We start from the raw sequence: 22,791 nt of genomic DNA on the forward strand, positions 1-22,791 counted from the left end.
ACGGTTACACTGCAGATGGTGGTGGTGAAGATCATGTGTGAAAGACTAGACTGGTTTGCCGGATTTAAAAATTCACACACCAACTATAGTACAGACCAGGCTGTTCATATATGCAGGAGGTGGCCAAAATAAAACCCTAGCAATGTCTGCTTGTGATCCAAACCTTCATCATGGGTTATGACCTGTGGACATACAGTACTTTATGAGTAGTTCAAACAAGGAGTGATTTTGAACATAACTGTTAGAACTGATCATTTTGTGGATCATTTTTCTTTCTTACGCCTTTTGATCAGGCACCCCTCAGATTTATCTTGAGAGCCTCTTCTTGGGTCTCGGGTGGGAACCGCCACTCTAGAGTGTAGAGTAGGAATAAAAATCAAAAATGCCAGGTAACAGCACAAACGGCTGCTTTAATATAACTAGAGCTAAATGAACACCTCTGACAAAGTCTAAAACAGCTTAATATTATGTACATTATTATTTGTCGCAGGGCTACTCTAAGGTGTTACTTTGTCCATCTGCTGTTCATTCCCCACAAAACAAATGTGAACGAACCCCAACACCACACTGCACTGTCAAACCAAAGTGCTACCCAAGTTTCCATGCACAAACATGGCATTTATTTTACCTTTTATTAAGGACTTTAAGTGTATGATGCTAAAATAGGCATTCCAGTCTGTGTAGGCCTGCTTTTAAAATACTAAATCCGAATGTCAAAGTAATGAAGTGGCTGTCAAAATGTAAAATTCATTATAATTAGTAAGCTGTTATCATTGTCAGTGTCTCAGGGAGCCGGCTGCCACTGAGGGGGGCGGTGCCCCCACCACACACACACACACACACACACACACACACTCTCTCTCTCTCTCTCTCTCTCTCTCTCTCTCTCTCTCTCTCTCTCTCTCTGTGACCAGCTGCCAGACAGTCAGACAGGCAGCCAGCCTCCTCACTACAACCAGCACTACTCAGCGCCGCAGTCACAGCAGCATCTCATGCCTTCACCTGCTCCAGGAGAGACAGCCGTCCATCTGTCAACCCGTCCGTCCAGCCAAGCAGCCAGCCGGGTGGGAGCCTGAAGCGTTCAGATGAAGATGCTGGAAAACGGGAGGAAGGTGTTCAAGGAGGGTCTGCTGGAGAAGCGGAGCGACGGGCTGCTGCAGCTCTGGAAGAAGAAGCACTGCGTCCTGACCGAGGACGGCGTGCTGCTGCTGCCGCCCAAGCAGCACGACCAGCCGCAGCACCAGCAGCCGCACCACGGCGGCGCGGACGCGGGCAAAGTCAAGGAGCTGCACTTCGCCAACATGAAGACGGTGGACTGCGTGGAGCGGAAGGGCAAGTACGTGTACTTCACGGTGGTCATGACGGAGGGGAAGGAGATCGACTTCAGGTGTCCGCAGGACGAGGGCTGGAACGCGGAGATCACCTTGCAGATGGTCCAGTACAAGAACCGGCAGGCGATCCTGGCCGTCAAGTCCACCCGGCAGAAGCAGCAGCTGCTCGTCGTGCAGATGCCCGGCCAGAAGACGGTCCGCAGCTCGCCAAACGTTGCGTGACCCGCGGCGTGTCCCGCGGACATTGGTGCGCCATTAGCGGTACAGCAAAAGAGAAAGCGAGAGTGAGGGGGGGCTCCTCAGGTCCGGGGACCACCTGGGGATCCCCTTTGAAATTAAGGACCCATTTTTCGGTTTTGTTTTGTTCCCTGGATATTAGTGCCATGAACGAGGACGTGTGTTTTCATCATAGGTTACAGTCAGATCAAACCCTGAGCCAATATTCTTCCAGACGGGGACAACATCGTACTAAATGTGGATTTATTTTTGCGTAAAGAAAAGTTTGGGAGCCCCTGCTGTAGGCCTGCCTATATGTCTCCCTCATGGAGGTGAAATCCTCCGCAGGAAATTGTGCTGGACAACCATTCCGAGACAGGTTTGATATTTCATACAAGGAGGGCTTCTCCTTATCCAAAACATGTGGCTTTACGCGCGGAGATAAGTAGATCTAAATTACGCACGTCGCGTATTTATTTACACCAATACTGGAAAGACGTGTTTATATAATCCATTTAAAAATAGATTTACATAAGTGAATCAATGTTGGAAGATGTTTAAGTCCACAGTGTGAAAGCTGAACATTTGAAAACTAGTAAAATATGCCTCAGAGACTCTAAATTAGGCGTAAAGACGCAAAGACTGCGCGCAAATACCAAAGGCGGTTAGGTGAACCCCCGACGTTCTTCAGTTTACGCGCACACATTGCCTTTTAAGTTTACTGACACTCTAACCTGTATTGTAGCACATCAGTGTGCGTCACAAGAGCCAGGTGTATGCAGCTTTACAGTCCAGCTAAACGCCGCAGCAGCTAATCTCACTCAAACTTGCGTTAATCAGTGAAATCAGATGGCTTTTGTCTGTTTAGACAACACATTTCCATGCACGTGGCTCTCGGCGGCACATGGCTATTTGTTGTCACACTGAGGATTCAACCCAGCAAAGCATCAATGGACTAAATATCTGCAAACAATATGGTCACATATTATTATTTGGTCATTGTTATAAATAATAGGCAAAAGTCCCAAACATGGTGGAAGCACAATTTTCCAAAGCTGATTCTTTTCGATGGGCTTTGGTTAAAACACATTTTACAGAAAGAACTTAAAGGCATTTCGACATGAACCTGCCATGATAGTTAGAGTAGATTTGACTCATGACCTCAGTATTTCTAAAATCCTGGCTACAGCCCTGCTGAACAGTAGTCCTCGCTCTCTCGCTCATGCTTACTCCTTTTATTTAAAAAAAAAAGACATGTATCTTCAGTTAAAACATTCACATACAGTGAGGGAATATGAGTTGGCGTCAGTGGTTTGATCCAGACTGTTGGAATGAAATGAGCAGCCTGAGGTGCCATTACACTGGGTGTATGTTTCAAGTGAGTCTAGATTTCCTTTGCCTCCTGTGTCAGCCACCATCGGCCTGCAGTCTGTCTAACTGATTGCATCCGCAGGTTAATTGGACACTCAGCTGGAGAATGAAAATCAAGTCGGCCGCCTCACCACCGAGCTCCATTCTCCAGGAGAACCCCGCTTCCATGTAGTGGTTTCCACAAACCAGGCCCCCCGTCCCCCCTTTTCAACACAGAGACTTATTTCACAAAAGACTGATGAACAAAAAGCATGTGAGAAAACGTCTGTAATCTACCGTGTGGTGGGTTTATCCCTTATTTATTACATGTGTATATATATTTTCTATAAAAAATGTTATGTTGTTGATGAATGTTCAGTGTGGTTGTTGCTAGAGCGGAACCAGAACTACTCTCTCGGAGGTTCAAAGCCCATGTTACACACAAAGCCCATTGGGAATAAGCCTACATATAGTTATCTTAGGATGGTCTCTGTAGGTTAGTTAAAGCTCATTACTGGTAAAATGTGTCATTGTCCATGTTTTCATTTTTCAACTGAACCAAAGAATCATTACATTTCTCTCTCTTGTGCAGTGTCACAGCTCAGAATATACTAAAATACTGTAGATATATGATGAGATACCTGCATGACCTATACCTAATTTGTTTGCTAGCTTTTATTAATTGCTACAGTACATCTTAGTATTTTTTATTGTATACATCAATCATTGTCCATCCTTTCATTTGACTACATTCATAGATACAAAAGCTATCTGTTGCTTTCTTGTGAGTCTTAAATCTGAGTAAGATACTAGTTTTACCCTCACTTTGTTTTCAGTGGTTACAGAAAAGAGCTTATTAATACAGTAAGTAAGCAACATGCACAGTGGAGTTTTTGTATTGACAGTTTTCAGGAGCTGAGCTGCGCTAAAGACAATTTAATTGGTTGCATTAAATCTTAGTGGGCGGGGACAAGTGACCACTGTTTCCGGCTTGGTAGTGCAGTCTGAAACTGAAAGCTGGAGGAAACCAAAACTACTTCAACTTGATTGACAACTTGAGTCTCTTGAATAAACTGTGTAAACGTATTGCCCCGTTAGCGACGGTGCTAGCTAGCTTGCTTACTGTCAATTAGCAAGCTAGCTAGCTAGCTAGCTAGTCAGTGACAAATTGGCAAAATCACATGCCAACGCAGTGCTGCCACAAGGTTCTGGTTCATCGCTCTCGTGGTTTGAAAGCCGTCATGTGTAGGATTCCCTTCTCCGAAAGTCGCTCATTTTCCTTGGCTACAACATTGTGTGACAAGGGTTGGAAAGTTTTGTACACGAAATAAATACATTTGTAGCTAGTTAGCTAGTGCTGTGGACTTGAGTTGCTGCCTGGCAATGCAAGTTTGCCAACTAGCTAAATTAAGCTAAAACAGACTCTTTGGCTCCACCCACTGACATTGACCACAACCAATCAGATTATTTCTGTCTCTGTAGCGGCTCTGCCTCTGAGAAATGTTCATTCTCTATTCTGCAACTTTTACACTGCAAGGCATGCAACGCTTTCATGAGAAAAAGCACAGACTAACAATGTGATTGTTGCGAAACAGCTAAAGGTGGTGATACACAGGGCGACATGAAGTGGGACGTGTCAGGTAACGGTCTCAGAAATGGCCTCAGTATTGTTTTTTTCATGATGGAGGGGTGTCTTGCTCTCAGGAAACATTTTCTTTCACTCTGGCTCATGTTGTTTCCTGTTTGCTGGAAGTGTTTCCCACCGCTTTCCTCCCTTGCCAGTGTATCACCGCCAAACCAACACATGCCTCCGTGTTGTTGTCATCTCCCACACAGGGTAATAGCTGTGCCCTTTATCTAATGCGACTGGTGTGATGCTTCTCTGACATGCCTTCCTGTTGCCATCATTACATACACAGTTATAGCTTTGTAGCCACTGTCCAATTTCTTATTTCAACGTGAGATCTATTTTCATACCTCGAAAAGATACATTCCATTAAAGAAAACAAAAACAGCACGGTGTCTCGTGTGGTTTCTCTCCTTCTTCTGCATAGCAGCAGATGAACGTCAGAGCCCTGTGGTTCAGACGGGTCATTTAAAATGACCTGTTTTAACTAGCTGCTGCTCTGTCGGCCTCCAGCCTTTCTGATTTACAACCGCTGAACCTTTCACCCCGTTTCCTGGTCTAAAAGTAGAAGCCGTGTGGAGAATTGGGTTTCACTGCCAGTTGTTGCCACTCAGACGAACTGCCAGCACGGAAAGTCAAATGCACGCGTGACTCCTGTCTAAAGCCAAGCTAATGCAGTTGAACGCGATGCACATGACGGCATCCTTTCTGGCACATGAAGGGTTCGCTGCTGCTGGAGAGGCTATGAAGGAACCAGCTTGTCTCTCTGAATATTGAAGTTTGGAAAAGTGAAAATAGTCACAATGGTGCATAATAGAAATGCACTTACATTTCAGACATTTACCAGATGTTCTAAAAATATTTGAAGTCCTTGATCACCACAATTACAAGTAATTCATATTAAAGCTGTACAATGTAACTTTTGCTGAGCAGATGCCACAAGTGGCCATTACATGATAATGGTAAATGTTAACATTTCTCTAGCAGAAATAGAGAAGAGTCATGCAACTAGCAAACTGTACAGCAATATCTATTTCAAATGTGCAGTGATAAATAGCAATGATAGAATACAAGGCAATATCAAAATCTGTGCACAAATAACCCTAACCCATTTCCAAAGCTCTGGAGCTGCCACCGCAAAGGGACGCTCTCCCTCACCCACTGGCCTCGATCGTGGAACTGTTAAAAACGATTGTTGTGAAGATCTAGGAGGCCTAGAGTTGGAGCAGGGGCAGAGAAGTTCTGAAATGTACAGGGGTTTGCCAGCGCATGTATGGCTTTAAAAAGAAATATCAGAACCTTAAAATCAATCCTGTATTTGACAGGTAGCCAGTGCAGGGATGCTGGTTCTGGTGTAATGCTATCTCTTTTCCTGGTACCAGTTAGAAGGCGAGACAGAGGACTGACCAAAACCCAGGCACAGTGAGTTGCAGTAGTCAAGCCTTGAGGAGATTAATGCTCCTAAAGTGGTAATGGTCTTCATATTGTTGAGAGAGAGGATGGACTTCAGTTTGGCAATGTTCCTTAGCTGAAAGTAGCAACCTTTCACCACAGAGTTGATCTGTTTGTCAAATTTCGGTGCAATCTCAGCAGAGAAAGTCCTGCTGGTTATGTAGGAGGCAACCGCGTCAAAAGCCGCGCTGAGGTCTAAACAAATTAAAATGGCACATTTACCACAGTAAAGAATTTTCTCCTGCACTTTGGACAGGACTGGGAGCTTGGAGATGGGACGGAAATTGTTTAGTTCTGATTTGTCAAGGTTAGGCTTTTTAATAAGAGGTTGGACTACTGCTAAAGAGTTTCTAAATGAAATAAACTGAAATCTCTGGTCACACTTTATTTCATGGGTCGATAAATGCCTAAGCATTTTCAAACAATTTTCTAAGAAACTTCGTGGAAAAGAACCATGTCATTTTGCACAACTTAGAGACAATTCATTCCAGCTAATCAACGTCACCTACAAAATGTGCTATTTGTCTACAGGCAAGCACACAATTTAACATATACGAAGAGTAAAGTTTCCAATAATAGATTAATGGTGAAATAATTTGTACTTGTGTTTAAATAGTTTACTTCTTTAAAGCACTTATCGGGAAACTTTTAAGAAATTATTAGGACATACTGGACATAACAGACCGGTAAAATAAAGTGTTACCAAATCTTATCTTTCTCTTCAAAATAACAAAGATATAGTTATATAGTTATTTTCTGTGGGGGTGGTACTGTGTTCAAATTAACCTACCACAGGGGCAGATATGTCAGTGAGGACATGATAAAGTTACACCCTTTCTTGCTCTTGACATCCCTCCAACACGGCGTCTCCCTTTGAACTCCCCAGCAGCAGCTGTTCTTCAAACATTACATAAGAAGCCTCTGTAGCTCCGTCTTGGCATGTGGTTTGACCGCTAACATATTCCTCACCGTCACCATCTCTCTTTGATCAGGAGGAAGACGTAGGAACTTGTGATAGCAGGCTAAGTGACTTACGAAGAGCTTTTAATCCAGATTTGTGGGGCCTCTCCTGAATCCTCACCACCTTTGTTTCACCATAGAACTCCATCCCAATTTGACCTGCTGACCCCTGGAAAATACTTCTGAACAATTTTGGGTATTGTTGAAGTCGTTTGCACATAAAATAGTTCTTTTTAAAGATTAGTTATCTTGTAGTAAAAAAGAATCTGGCATACTGCTTTTGAATTTAAGATATTTATTGAATCAGTACATCAATCCAACATTTCTGTACCTTCATCAGAGTTCTTTGTCAAATAGTAAAGCTGGCAATACTAGTTTTACTGTCAATGAATCCCATGAAAAGATCAAAACTACATCTTTGAAAGCTTTTTGCCTCCACTGCCCTGTCTGTGGCACTCAGCCACAAGCCCACTGCTTCCTGTTGAAGTCGTAAAAAAGGCTATAAAAACACCTCACAAATGTATAGGTTATATTGGTTTCATTTTTGGTTTCATTTCCTAAAACATCTGGGCACCGTAGTTTTTAACAAATGCTACTTAAAGAGGTGGAAGTAGTGCATTTGTTGGGGACTGTTTTCAGCTGCGGATTAATATACACTTGATGCTCTAGTAAGTAATTACAGCAGCAGGACGGTGTGTGTGACACTGAGTCAAAATAAACTACAGTGTGTGTGTTCATCGTAATGAAGGAACATGTCAGCCAGTGCAACAGTGTGGCTCACTGATGTGTTTTAATAGTTTTTGGACAAAAATGGAGCTCTGTGGCACTGAGGAATAAAATAAATCAGTTGTTAGATTTGTTACTAGACTTAAGTCCTTTTCGGATGGTTGAACAGGTTCGGAAAACTACTGAGTTGTTTCCTGACAAATTTTAAGTGACAAAATGTTTTCAGAATGGATAAATACTGTAGCACAAAATGGAACAAAATATAAGTCTGAAACTTTAGCAGCTTCAAGCTGGTCTTTGGGACAAGTAAAATTAAGAACAAGCCATAATGACTCGCTGCATAGCTTCTGGATGGATGTCAGGCATTGGCCGGCTTACGTCATTTGGTAGCTGTGGCCAGTCTGGGCAGCAGCAGACGATCATGATGAAGTTATGTTGACAGACAAGTCTCCTTCTCCAAGCCTGTGTGTCCTTCTCTTCTCTAGACACAAACACACACTGGGTTGCATAAACTCCTCACTGACTTATTTTTCCCTTCCCTGTGGCGTCTTGTCAGTGACATAACACAAGGCCTCTGTCACAAAGTATCTTTCATTTCTTTGATATTCAAAACTTCATGTCTTTAAAATGAAATTTAAAGACAGTACTGGACTCAAATCTGTTAGGACAGACCAGAGACCAACTCTTATTCTGCAGTCACTGCTGATATGAACTGGATCTTAGGCTGAGAAAAAAAAAGCCAGTCCAGCTCATAAACTGACCATTTGTATGCATGCCACAACGCTGCCTGTCAAACGGCGCATGAAAGTTGTCATGCCTTGTTGATTTTATAGTATTGCATTCATGTGTTTATAAATCCCAGGATACTCCTAGTAATCAATAACCTTCCCAGGATCCATTTTTATCTGATTAGGCTGAGCGTCATTATGGGCACTGCAGTGCAAGAGTGCCTCAAAGGGTTATTGAAAAGTACTCATTATGCAGAATGGCCCACTTCAAAATAATGTATATTATAATATTGGATTATATATATCAACTGGTAAAGGTGGGGCTAATTTGAACTATTTTATACACTGCTAGCTTGTGAACCCCCGCCCATCTTATCTTATCTTAACCTATAATAATACATCATATTTTATTTGTTGATTATATTTTGTATTATTAATCTGAATCTGCAAAGTAACTAGTAACTGAAGTTAAAATATTTGCAGCTGAAATGTAGTGGAGTAGAAAATGGAAATACTCAAGTACAATTACCTCAAAATTGTACTTAAGTAGTACTTGAGTCAATGCACTTAGTTTCTTTCCACCACTGTTTCCTAGTGTGTTTTCCATCCAACTGCCAATTGAATGTGAACCATTTCTAAGACTGTTCAAACAGAAACGTCTTCTAGTTTGGTAGATCAGAGCATGCGGAGGAAAAGATAACATGGGGGGTCTGACTCGTAAGCCACTGATGCAACACACCTGGGAAAGGCCAAGAGAGCAGTGGTGGAGATGATGAGTTGTACCAGGGAGAGACCTTCCCGAAAGGGTGACTTGATTTGTTGTTTTTGACAGTGTAACAATTGGGAACTTTGCATCATTTTTATTCTATAAAATAAAACACTGAACTGTGTACAATGAGAGAGGAACTAGCCAGCCCTGAAGCTACAGGGCCCCCAGGCCAAGACACAAACAGGAATATTGTTGTTTTAAAATTGTAGAACACCGGGCCGGGTTCTCAGGATGGGACCTCAGGTGGAAGGTAGGGCATATTTTGTTTTTTTGTTTCCGTCATGTTTTGCGGCGTAACAACAACCTACGCAAATGCTGCTGCGGTGAGGTAGGTGATGGGAATGCCACTTTGGATGCCAGCTGCTGATTGTTATCTAATGGTTTACAGTTCTTTCACATAGTATTTCATGTTGTTCTAAGGCTGCATCATGAGAAGATGCAGGATATATATTTACACAGGCAGCAGACAGAGCAACATTAGCATTGATTTGGAGTCGTGTTTCAGGCCACCTGGTGAATGTAAATCCAGTATTCACTCTCCGTTTAGCTCTGTTTTGGTCTCCACCAACATCTCATTAAAAATATCTGGCTCTTTAGCTGCTAAGTGCTCCACTATAATCGCCAGCTAGTTGCTAACTTTGTCTGTCTGCTGTTTGGTGCTGGGCAGGTAGTGTGATTGGATCTCTTTCACTGAACAGCTGCCTGCTGTTGCTGAAAAAGGTGCTAATGAGACTGAACCAAAACAGTATATTTGCGGGCTGTACAACCAAAACAATGCGCTAAAATGCTCAGTGGAGCTGAGGGGAACTGCAGTGGAGTGATAATTCTCTGTGGGTTTGTCACTATGAGTGACCCGTTTCACATTACACATAGTCAACTCACCTCTTATTAATATACAAAATATTGATTAGAGCAGCTTTAACTAAGCATAAAACATGTTTTAGGATGTTTAGCTTTCCATTGCTACACTTCATTATACATATGAAAATGTTTGGGTGGAATGCTTATTTGAGCCCCTGCTGAACACCCCACCACTGCCCTCTATACATTGCTTATGTACACAGTCTCCTCTAAGTTCTAAGTAAACTGCAGACTACATGGGATCTTCATTATATTCCCAGAGACCGAGCAGCACCCCTATTCTACCTGTCCCCAGGTTTTCTGCGTTTGTACTAAACCCAACTGACAGACAGTGACCCTGGTTGGTAATCCAGCCTTGATTAAAGGCTTTGCATGATGTAATAAACATATACATTTTGCTAATGTGTTAGCATGATGTGGTGTGCTTAAGTGTAAGCCTCATTCATTAGACATGCACAGCATCATGCAGTATATGATCCACTGAATTCAATTAAATTCAATTTTATTTATATAGCGCCAATTCATAACAGAAGTTATCTCACTGCGCTTTTCCTATAGAGCAGGTCTAGATCGTACTCTTTATAATCTTAATTAGAGACCCAACAAATCCCACCATGAGCAAACATGAATATACTCAATGTGGTGAAACAGTACTGATGTATTGCTTTCCATGTGCTTGATTGGTTGCCATACCAACCTTTGCAGAAACCAGTGAGTAAATGGTCTGATTTGTGCTGGTTTTAGTTGTTCAACCCGTTTTAGAAAACTTTTCAGACAGCACACAGATGTTGTTGACTGTCGTATAACAGCCAAAATCATCTTCAGGATGTTCAGTGATGTTTATTACTTAGATTACAGAGACTCAGCTGCCACTCTTATCAAGCCACAGCACCATCATAGATGTGGATGTAGCAACCTCTCAGACTTCTATGTTATTCAAAGTGGCTGGCGAAGAGATAACAGGTACACAAAGAAAGGCCCATTATTCTGGGACATCTGGCGTCAGTCCGACTCCACGGGCTCCGTCAGACGGTGAAATAGCTCATCATCACAGAGAACGGAGAGCAGATTGTTCTCACACTCGCTGCTTTTGTTTTCTCCCAACTGTGTAGGTGGAAGATAGATGGGTGTAAGATTGCTTTATGGTGCTTTATTCAGACTGTACTTCAGAATCAAAGCTAACTTGTTTGTGCCTTTGTGTGGATATCTGATAAAGTGTGGATACTAGTGGTTTTTTAAATTGTTCATTATTCTGCAGTAGAGGATTATGGGGAACATAAAAATGAATAATCCCATACTTCAGATCTTCATTCTCACTATTCAGAATTATTAAACCATTATACTTTATATAATTAGCCATTAACAGGCTGTGTAGTTTGGTATAGGGATATAAAAATCCAGGAATACTTAGCCATCTGCTCAGTAGTACAGAAACTGTGTGTTTTATACTTTCTATGTAAATGACCCTAATGGCAAAAAAGCTGAAAATGATGAGCAAGGCAAGCTGGCTTTTTGAGAAAGTATTTCAGCTTGTCATTTTGCCCATTTCACCCCATGCGTATGTGTGTGGGTGCAGATTAGAGGTTCAGTTATGCAAACATGTCGTGGAGGCAAAGCTGCCCTGGCGTACAAGGTCATCATTCGCCATCTCTGTGATTCATGGCTGCAGTGACTTGTTAGTTCTGTTTCTCAGATTCAAATGGACGTGTATTAGATATCATTTCATTGGTTGAGTTACATCACAGTCTTTCCGGTCAGGTAATAAGGCGAGCGGTAGGAGAGGATGCTAATGTTAATGACACTTGGGGTAATCCATATTTTTATATCAATCAAATGACTATATATAACATAGTCATATGTTATATGTCATATAAAGGAGTCACTTGTAGTGAAGAACACTCAGAGAAGTATCACCCGACTCTGCGGTTCCCCTCAGCTCTCTGGAGTGTTTCAGCGTCTTTTAGCTAATTTCTTTTGGTTTTATGGCCCCTGACTTAAGTGTTTTGGTTCAATCTCACCACTCTCATCAAATTAGTTTCAAACTGCAGCAAGCAGCTGATTTCAGCAAAAACAAAGCCCTGATTCAAACTGTACACTACCTGCCCAGCCCCAAAAGACAGATAAAATTAGCTGGATAGAGGAGCATTTAGCATCTTAAGATATTTCCCTCAGGAGCTAGTGGAAACCAAAATAGACCTAAAAGTAGAGTGAATACTTGACGTCTGGGGGTGTTTCATTGCTTCATTTGGTGTAATTATGACATGAAGTAATCCGGGAGGTCCAGGTCTCTCACATTCCGACAGAGCCGCACTGCATCTCCCCTGGGATTCGACTGCACTCCCGTGGATTCCTCTCCATTGATTGGACTGTCTCTCCTGAGCTGCCTCCAATCAGGTCTCTCCCTCAACCTCTCGTTGATCCATGTCATCCGCCCAGCCCGCCAATCCAGAGGCACAGCTCCAGGCCAGGAAGTGAGTAAGAGTCACCCGGAACAGCAACCCGGCACGGCTGTAGTTGTCTGAGCTGTCCGCCTCGCTGCCTCTTTGTTAATGTATTGTTGTATGGTCACTTTTAAGATTAACTTTGATTTTGATGTAATTATTGTTAACCAACTGAGGCCTTCGTTTAGCGACATTGGAATTTGGGCAAGATTTTAGTTTCACTGTTCATTCCATTCCATAGTGTTCCTGCCCGTAGTAACTGAATGTAGTAACACCAGGTAGAGGGGTGGCTACAACTTTTGTATTCTGTTTGTTTTTTTAAACTAGCAGGTATACGGTAGAAAGTTAGGTATTGTTTTACCTTGTTATTTTTGTAATTGACAAGCCAGTTAGCTGTGATCTTAAGTTGGCTGGACGCAGAGGTTTTGTTTTATTAGTTTGTTGATTTGGAGCCACCCGGCTGCCCTTTTCTCCTTTGCTCGCCCGCCTCTAGCAAATCACCTGTAACCTGTTGTTGTGTTTGGTTTGAGCTTATGTTGTACCTTGTTGATTTTGACCACTTTACAATAAATTGCGCTAATTACCTGAGAACATCGGCCTTATGTTGCTTCCCTCATCCCTAGACCCCTCTGGGACGTAAGCAACTGTTTACATATTCTCCCTTTCAGCTTTATAAGATGATCACTGTTGTGTTTTCAGCTTGTGCCACTGCCCTCAAGTGGCCAGAAAATATATGCAGCTTTAATAAGCTAAAGTGAAAAAAAAACAAAGGAATTTGGCTTTAAAGATGCCTTGACATGTTGTTAAAATATATTTCTGCTATGTCTATCACTGAATTTTTCCAGTAAAGTCTTCTTGTAGCTGTTTCACCAAAAGGCAGAACGTCTTCAGATGGAATGGAGCTGATAGTTAACATGCCCTCCAAAAAAAATATGATCCTTAAATTAAACAATGAGGTTATATTTGTGCCTCAACAGCAGCCCTGGGCAGTGTTTGTGTAACTCAAACTACAGTTTTCTTTATGTGTGTATGTGTGTAATAGAGTGTGTGTAGATTTGGCTCTCCTACATCTCCCTGCCCTTTGACCCTCTCTGCATACTGGCTTCAGTCCTAGACCACCTCCCTGTCTCACTCTCTCTCTCTCTCTCTCTCTCTACACACACACACACACACACACACACACACACACACCCACTGCAGAACTTGTTGTCAAACCAGCCGGCTGTGCTGGTCAGCTGGCTCAGCTCAGCCTCTCAGCGATTAGAGCAGGAAGTTGGTGATAAGAGCAGTAATGTCACCTTGGTCTTTGCTGCTTCTGAAAACTCCATAAAACCCTGCCTGAAAGCTCCTGCTCAGAGCAGTGCCGACTGCAAAACTGTGCTTTATGAGAATGCATTTTATTACTAACCTCTCTTTGTGAGTTACATGAACATAACTGGTATGAGCTGAAAATCCTTGTCACACAGACACTTAGATTGGGATCCTGTGTAATGTAGGATTAACCACAAGCTTTTTCGTCTCATTAGGCACTTTCACACTGAATAATTACTGAAATCACTTCAGTATCTTGACTTCTATAGTCAAGATTTCACAATTTCTTGTTACCTAAAATGACCATTTGCTACACCTTGCCCAACTTAGTTACTGTTGCTAAACCTGCCAAGCTTTCCGTTCTTGCATGGCACATATACACTTTACATTGACAATGGTGGCAGATTTACCATCAAACTACTTAGACATTTTTTGAAGCAGTGGGTCTTTGATTTGAGACAGATGTAGACAAAAGCAGTCTTCTCAAAACCTGCTGAAATGGTAACTGCTGCCAGCAGATCATCTTTAGATGTAACATTAACTCAGTGGGATGGTTGAAAATTCTCTCTCCGTCATGCTTTTAGCGGACTCATTTTAAATTGATAACTCTCTAAAAGGGTCTTAAATATGCACATGATGGCTCCATACATGATAGTGAGCTAAAAGACTGAGGCTAAAGCTACATGTCCATGATAAAAAGTCAGCATCCTCATCAGTTGATAATCCATGTAGAAGGAAAATAAACAAGGAGCCGCGTAGTTCTTGTACTGTAGCTAGTTAGTCCTAGCATTATAGCACATACTTATGAGGAAAAATGTAAGGGAAGTTATTGTATTATAGTACAGTATTATTAGGAAAATGAAAAATGTCTTTTGTTGTAATGTAACCTTACTAAAGAAAAACATACTCAAGACAAGCAGCACAGAGCTTACATTTATTCTTTATGGCTTTGTTTTCAAACAACATATTTTACATTTACATTTCAAGAGGAAAAGGATTTAAGGATCAGGACTAAATGTATTTGGCAAATGTAACGCTATCTCAGGTAACGAGTTTGGCTGTGGTTGCTGGAACATAAACTTCCCCACATCCAATAAAGTACAGGACAGAGCTGCTAACGGTACCCGAGACTCTGATATAGTAGCATCTAGGACCAGCTTCCACTTATTCTAACATGAACTGTATCCCACAAAATAGCCTGATTAGCTAATGATATGCTCCTTGGCCTTGGAAGTAATGCTCAGTTACAACTGTGGGTAGTAAGGTGGTTAGCTGGACATGCTAACATTTGTAGCTTATGTTAGAGTAGAGAAACACTGTTTAATCCATCCCTTACATTTTTGCTCGTTTTTTTTTTCCTTTTTTTGGAAAGGAGATTAAAAAAAATGACACAACCCTCAAAAATCATTAAATGCAGAGTATAGCTCCTGGAGCTTGGGTTGCCTCCCGTCCTGTATGATACGGGATCGTCCCGTATTCAAAAATGAAATGCACTGTCCCTTACTGAATTAATAAGGGATGCTATTTGTCCTGTATTTTCGTGCACACCGTACTCTAATCCATACACTACGTTTCCACATGCTTGGAATGACACGAGAAATAATCAAACCAAAAGAGTTTCACAAGACATAGCGGAGAAGTGTTAAATCAGAGAATGACACCTGGAATGACAGGCAAGTTGTCTGTCAACATCATTGTTGCCCTGGTTACGGAGGCTCAGACGCGCGTTTTTTTTTAAATGTTGTTGAATACCTCCAGCTCAAGTCCTCCCTGAAAAAGAAAGAGGTTGTCTAAATACAGATATGAAGACTGAGTATTTTCTATTGCCCATGGTGGACTGTCCGACCTGAACATTCAGCAGGGGACCTCCACGTCTGAATAGAGCCCCATGCACACCACTTCAACATGTAGAGAAATCCAGAGCTTGACAGACCTGCCAGGCCTAGTTGTGGTTGTTAAGGTATTGTCAGATAGTGGTTGTTCGAGGGAGGGGGGTTAGTCAACAGTTAATTAGCAACAGTTGACATTTGTGACAATTTGCATCATGCATTCAAAACCTTTTCCCGTACATCACACATTTGGAAAAAGACTTTTTGATTGAAATTGCAGGTTAAAGGGACAAGCCTGAATTATCCAGAGTTAGAGCTCTGAAATGCGTGTTTAGCTGGAGGATACCTTGCATAAAAGAGTTTATTAACCGTCATACAAAAGCATACAAAACCTTTCCTTAAAGGTGGGTATGGATTTGCATGCCTTCCTCAGGCTGTGAAACATTAAGTAAGCCCAGCAGGTCTAAGAAACACCTTAGACTCTGTTTGTTATCTCTACCAGGCGGATCATGCGTTCATGCGATCACACTATTGGACCCATCAGCCTCATATTTTTGGTTGCAGTGATTCACAATTTTTGCAAAACCTATTTTACTGACTGCTCTGTTTTACACCGCCATTGACTGCTGACTCCTCACTCCTCTTAAGCCGGGCTCAGACTACAGGAGCTTTGGGCCGGTTTATCCCCGATTCACCCCTCCCGACAATCAGAGGAGAAATCTGGTCTGGGACCTTGGTTCGTACCGATGTTCGGCCCAGATTATCTGGTAATGTGAGGGGTTTACAGATCCAGTCTTATACCTCCCGAGCTGTTTGATGTTTGATATTTAGGAGTTAAAATCTGGGTCAGTACTTTCTGAGCGGGACCACAATAGCCAGTGAGACAGACAAGTCTATAAGGAGACAGAAGCATTACAAGTTAATGTCCCGGAGCAGCTGACGGTGTTGCCAAGCAACGGTAAACATCCTAGCCCTTGAGGCTAACTCTTGACAGATATTAAAACTGACAGTTAAAATCTCACTTCCAGTTCTCACTGAAGAATAGACAACCTGTATTGTCTCCCCAACCATTTTCTCATCCAGACTCGTGCTTCTGCTTCCCCATGAGATCATGTGAGATCACGTGAGGTGGGGCATCGCTCCCTCTGGCCCGATAATCTTAATAATATCCTGTAGCGTGTGATGCACCATTCTTTTTAAATCTAGTAGTGTGAGCATGTTTGAGATTAGAGAGAGGAACATCTGTTAAGTTCCTCCTTATGTGCGTGATGCAACCCAATTTCAAAATCGGTTAGGATTTTAAAACTCCTGTAGTGTGAGCCTGGCTTTAACCGGCCAGTATGTAAGTAGGCCCTACGTCAGTTACATCGGTTACGTACGTAACGTAAGTTACGTCAGTTATGTAACGTAAGTAAAGGTACGTTATGTACGTGACATAAATTTAAATACATTAAGTTAAAAAAAGTCAACTCTGACTTTTGGTTTCACACGGGACACGAACAGCGGTCTTGTGGGTGAAAGTCCTGTGTTTGTTTGACCCATCCATCCATCCATCCACCCCGACCTTGTCCCTACGTGGTCTTTGTTGCTCTTTATACTACGTCACCTGACATTTTTTTCCTCAGACATTCAAGCGTAAAATGACACACTGTCTCTGCACAATATCAGTCAGTAGAGACTAAATGGCATGGAATGTCAGTGAAAAGCAAAAAGGCGTTGTGATAACACACGGAATTACTTAAAGACATTGGCGTGTTATTCATACGGCATTAGGTGATACCAGGCCTGGCGGAGAGCTGCGCTCTACTGAGTGCTTCTAGTTTGCTTCGGTAATTGCTTTTTCCCCGAAAAGTTCCTGTGTTGTCAGCAGTTAGGAAAACAACATCAGCAAACCAGGGAACATATGTATTTATGACCCACATATCCTCTAATTCAACCAGGAGACCAAGTTTGCTGTATTATTGTGGTACACACACACACACACACACACACACACACACACACACACACACACAGTAAATCTACTCTCCCCTATCAGTATGAATACACAGGTGGTGTAAGCTGTAGACTCCTGAATACAAATATAAACAGACAGATGCACTCAGTCTGTACAAACGCAAGCAGGCACGTAGACAGGGAAACACACACACACACACACACACACAGACACAGCTGCCCCTTGCCTACACATACACAGGTGATATGGTGTCTGCCAGTGATAACAGCAGTCGGGAAGCTGAGCGCATACAACCTCCTCCTCGTTCCCTCAAGGTCACTGATAGGCCGGCAGCAGCAGGCACAGCTGTCTCTCAGCCAATTGCTGACCTCCCTCTGTTTGTGTGAAAAGCTCAGTTCCTCTTTTGCATGAGATAACGCCATTGTTACACTAGGATTATCTTTTCCCAGGAGCCAAACAGCAGTTAAAAACAATGCAAATAGAGATGGCGAACCACTTTGCAGGCAAATTGATCTGGAAAATGGAGAGTTAGCCAGGACCGGTTTGGCAACTAACGATACAGCTTTTTTGGTCATTTTTCCTTTCAACAGCTGTAGATTTTATTTCCCTGGAAAGGAAATAAAACAATGTAAAGAGGGATTCATGATTTCTCTAAATGCACCGAATTAGGTGATTTTTCACATTTAATCTTTCCGAGTTTGCTCTGACTCCATTTTTTAAATAATGAACAGTAACTAATGAGATCTTCCTTCTGCCACATGACTCAGGTTCAATCCCTTGTGTCTGCTGAACACGTCCAAGTTCCCTGCTGATGTGGACAAGTGAATGGACTAAATTCTGATTCAATCAATGTAGTGTCACATAAAGAATAAGATAAAATAAGGTCTTGAAGAGGTCCCGTCTTCATTAAAATCCCTCTCAGTGCTTGAGATGCACTCAAATGCAAAAAACAGAAAGAATGTTATTCTAGTACACAGCCATTGTCATGGTTTCCTTAAAATTACTCTTGGATCTGTCACCACGTGGATTGAGAGTAATGGCTGGGTCTGAGGAGAGGACACAGCCAGCGCTGAGATACTGTTTACTTCAGTGTGAAAAATTGCCTGATTGGAGGCAGGAACTGTGCATGAGATGTGATCGTTCAGCCACAGCTGGATTCAAAGACTCTTTCTGTTTTGTCTGTATGGCATGCTGCCTTTCCATACAGAATACCAATAAGCAAAATAGTTGCAATAGTCTAGTGTTCGGGTGTATTTTCACCGGAATCTGTGGGTGCCTGAATGTGGAATTATTAGGACATCAAGATAAATGCTTATGAAGACAATTAAAATATGACAGTAAATACATTTTCCCAGGTTTACACTTTCAATGTCTTTTTCAGTACCTATTTGTAACAGGACAGTTAGTTAGGTTAGTGTTGGTTGGTTTTTTTTAATTGTTGACACTTTTATCAAACTTCTATGGGAACTCTTTGTGAGATCGATGATCAGCTTGATGTTTTGTCAGCAGGTAGACACGGGACACGGAGGTTAGTACTGTGACGAGGGAGTTTATTAGAACAGCCAGACAGAGAAAAGCAATGTCAGGAGATATGAGGGGCAAAGCTAGGAAAGTCTATGGATCTTATCTTGATGTTGAGCTGGTAGTAAGATCCACTGGAGGAGCCGGGAGCTGACGAAACACACAACGGAGAAGTCCAAAGTGGTTGTCAAGAGATGCTGTGGTTGGTTTGAATTCTCGTAAGAGGTTTGAGACCAGACAGTGAGTGAACTGGGGGAGTGAGACTATATAATGTGAAGTAGATGATTAGTGGCAGGTGTGTAATCAATACTCAGGTGAGTGCAATCTGCTGATTGCAGTGGGTGGAACTGGTGGTGTCTGTGTTGGCTCTCTGACATGTTTCCTGCACCATTTTATCAGGTGCTGAATATGAGAGAATCCCTTGTTCTGTAGCAGTCCCTTCTTGCTTTGTTTGTTTGCTATTATTGCAGCCCAAAATGACTGGGCTTAAATATGTGATTTTAAGTTGCAGTAATATTCAAAGTGCGACTATTGCACTTAATGATGATCATACAAGGGCTGGGCGATAAACTGCATATATAAAATAAAAAAATATTCTAGCATGGGGGCGATTCACGATTTCATGACAGCTAGCTAGCTAGCATTAGCTACCTGGCAGGCAGTCTTCAGTCGACTCCTGTGGCTTCACCTCTCGTAACCAGAGATGATACATTGTCGACAAATGCAAACTGAGAGCTCAGATCAGTGGCTGGAGTCTATTTTCAGTCTGTCTCCTACGTAGACGTGACTGTTAAATTCACTGTGAGATAGCCAGAGCAGCTAGACACCTGGAGTCGGGAGACACCTGGAGTCGGGAGACACCTGGAGTCATGACAGTCCCGTAAATTGCGGCGCGTGTGCAGTGTAACTATTCGTGTCCCAGTTTACGGGACTGTTGTGACTCCAGGCGACTAATGTATCCAGCTATCATCTACATTACTTTTTGACTGACAATAACTTTTTTGTGCACATTGTAATAACTTGATTTTCACAAGGTACACATCCTACATGTCATGCAAAAACAAAAATTTTAATGAATTGAATTAATTCGAACTATCACCCAGCCCTAGATCATGTTACTTTTAGAGAAGCAAAGTTCTATATAATGTAGTTGCAAGAATGTTTAAGATTGCAGCTTGATGTTGATGTTGGATCATGATGTTGATGTTTTTTTGCATAAAACTGTGGATTTTAAAAATTGTAACTTGTTGCAATTATTGCCAGATTTGGTGAATATGGAGGAACTGTATTGGGGCCTATGTTTTTCAGAGCACATGGGGGCTTTATGTTGCTTTTGTCATGTAGATATTGTTTTGGTGTCTGTGGAGGGATTTGTAAGGTTTTCTTTTTGTTTCTGCAACTTTCACTGGAGACAGGAATGCTTTCTGTTGTGTTTTCACTTGTGTGCGTCAGACGTTCTGGACTGACCTTTGGGTGTAGCTTTAATGTCACAACCATGGTGGAAGTTAATGAGAAGAAGTTTTGTAAAGGAAGAAGATCGCTTGCTTTATCTATTTGAGACCACATTAACATCCATAAGTAACAGAAATCAGTTAGGAATGTAAGCTAGGCCACCTAGAGTGTGGATTTTAAGATTGTGTCTAAATGTAAGTGAGATTAATCAGACCGTTAAAGAAATGGTTAAATGGCCTTTACCTCCATGCTTGAATGTATGGTACATAGAATAAAACAGTTTGATTACTTACCCAGTTTAATTTTTCATGTTCCTACTGCCTGCTCGGCTGTGTCTGACCTGGTTCAGTTTATGAAACGTGTGTTTGATGAGATAGAGTCAGAAATAGAGAGATCATGTGGTGATGTGTCCTTTATGCTGTGCCGACTCAGTGACAACGGTAGCTGACCTGACATTTGCCAAATCTGTATCAATACACGACCTTTTGGCCTTGAAAGACAACAACAGACCTGACATTTTCCACTCAATCCTCTCCAATTACAGCTTCTTTATTGTCTTTCCCGACAGGAGGCTCCTCTCTGTTTTGTGTATCCTTGGGATAAATGCAAACATTGTTCAGTCTCCTGGAATGTAAATGAGCCCGGACACACGGCACCTGTGCAGACGTAACAGTAGTAAGGCTGCGGCTTTTAACTGCGTATGTGTAGGCCTATAATATGGGTGTGTTTGCTTTTCTGTGTGTGTTTTGAAAGTGAGACGCCTCATTTTGACATTGCCGTGTGCCTGAGAAAGAAAACAGCCCCAGGACAGATTTTCCTTTTGTTCTCCACCTCTACCTTTGTTTTCCTTTGCCTCCAGCATGAAAAACATATGACGCCAATTATCACTGACATTTTCATATGAATAGTGTCCGTTGATACAGCACAATAGAGACCAACCCCAGCTCATGTAATCTTTTAAATCTAACAATCTTATAAGGCTCTGTCTAACTTTAAAAAAAAATCAAAATAGATATGTGTGTATAACATTTAAACGTTTTTTAAAAGGCCTTAATTATTAAAGCCAGTCACTCCAGCATGTAAAGCAGTGATTCAGTTGAAAGGAATTGATTTATCGCGTGGCGTATGACTGACCAGCGCTGGCACGTTCCTGTTATTACCATTAAATTTGAGTTACACATTGTAACATTGCCTGTTCAAAGACAACACCTCCTGCTGTTCTGAAGGTAGGCCCTATTTCCAAAATCCTAAAAGACTCAATCTAGATGACAAAATATTCCGTCCGTAACAGTATGAAAGAGTTTAACCAGTTTCTCAAATTGCGTCTCTGTTTCCTTATCCAAACAAAAATGGTAGCCGAGGTGACATACAGTATGTCTGTGCTCAATTTGTATGACATGAAACCAGTTAAAAAGTTTTATTACCAGTTACATTTGTCTGTATTAATGAGACACTGACATTGTGTTATTTTTTATTTTCACACAAAATAACGTGTTTACATTTTTCTTGCGTTGTACAAAACGAGCAAGAAGAAGTTATTGTTGCCTACTTTTTATGGCAGCAGACAGAATGTTTTCATCCCGATGGTTAGAAGAGTGTTTGAGGACTGTGGAAATGCCTCCATAACAGCAGTAAGAACCTTCTGGGCCTTTTCAAAGTTTGACAGTTACTTATTTTTCCAAAAAAAATGGATGCCTAGCTCTGTGACTCAAATGCAATGGAAATACATGTGAGGCACAAACTGGGGCGAGTTGCCGGCTTGCTAGCGTGTTTAGCCATTAGCTTGCAAGCTACAGTACTTCACCAAGTAGCCCTGTGAGTAGTCCCTGCATCACCAATACTTGCAGATTTTTTGCTGTGCCTCTTTCTGGTCTTTACTCTGAGAGGGCCTTTCCAGGAAGAAATCCTCTGCACACAGTTATTTATCATCCAGGGATACTAGATAATGATGTTTGGGTAAACAATGACATAACCTCACTTCCAAGTTAATAATGTTCATATATCAGTCTACCTCCGTATGGAAAATATCCTTTTACCCAAACTTTCAATTTCATTTGGAAACCACACAGGAGAAATTGCAAACTGTGCAGGCATCCTGTGCAAAATCCTCTCCTGTGCTCAAGTAGAAAACGAATGTTTAAGAGGTGAGATTAGTTTCTGTTGACTGCAAACAGTACAGTCGGTCTCCACTGATCCCTATGACAGAAGAAAAAGTGGGTAGTTAGCAGGGGTAGTAAGATGATGTCACCATACACCCACA

At 41.9% G+C, this 22,791-nt stretch overlaps 1 protein-coding gene across 1 annotated transcript; it reads left to right on the forward strand.

Moving 5' to 3' along the window:
• The first annotated feature begins 907 nt into the window (after nt 1–907).
• Nucleotides 908–4,911, forward strand: phlda1 (pleckstrin homology-like domain, family A, member 1). The gene has a single exon (XM_044186987.1). The coding sequence runs from the start codon at nt 1,086–1,088 to the stop codon at nt 1,551–1,553; it is 468 nt and encodes a 155-aa protein (XP_044042922.1). The 5' UTR covers nt 908–1,085; the 3' UTR covers nt 1,554–4,911.
• Nucleotides 4,912–22,791: the final 17,880 nt, after the last annotated feature.

Source organism: Siniperca chuatsi, linkage group LG23, assembly GCF_020085105.1.
Source record: "Siniperca chuatsi isolate FFG_IHB_CAS linkage group LG23, ASM2008510v1, whole genome shotgun sequence".
NCBI lineage: Eukaryota > Metazoa > Chordata > Actinopteri > Centrarchiformes > Sinipercidae > Siniperca > Siniperca chuatsi.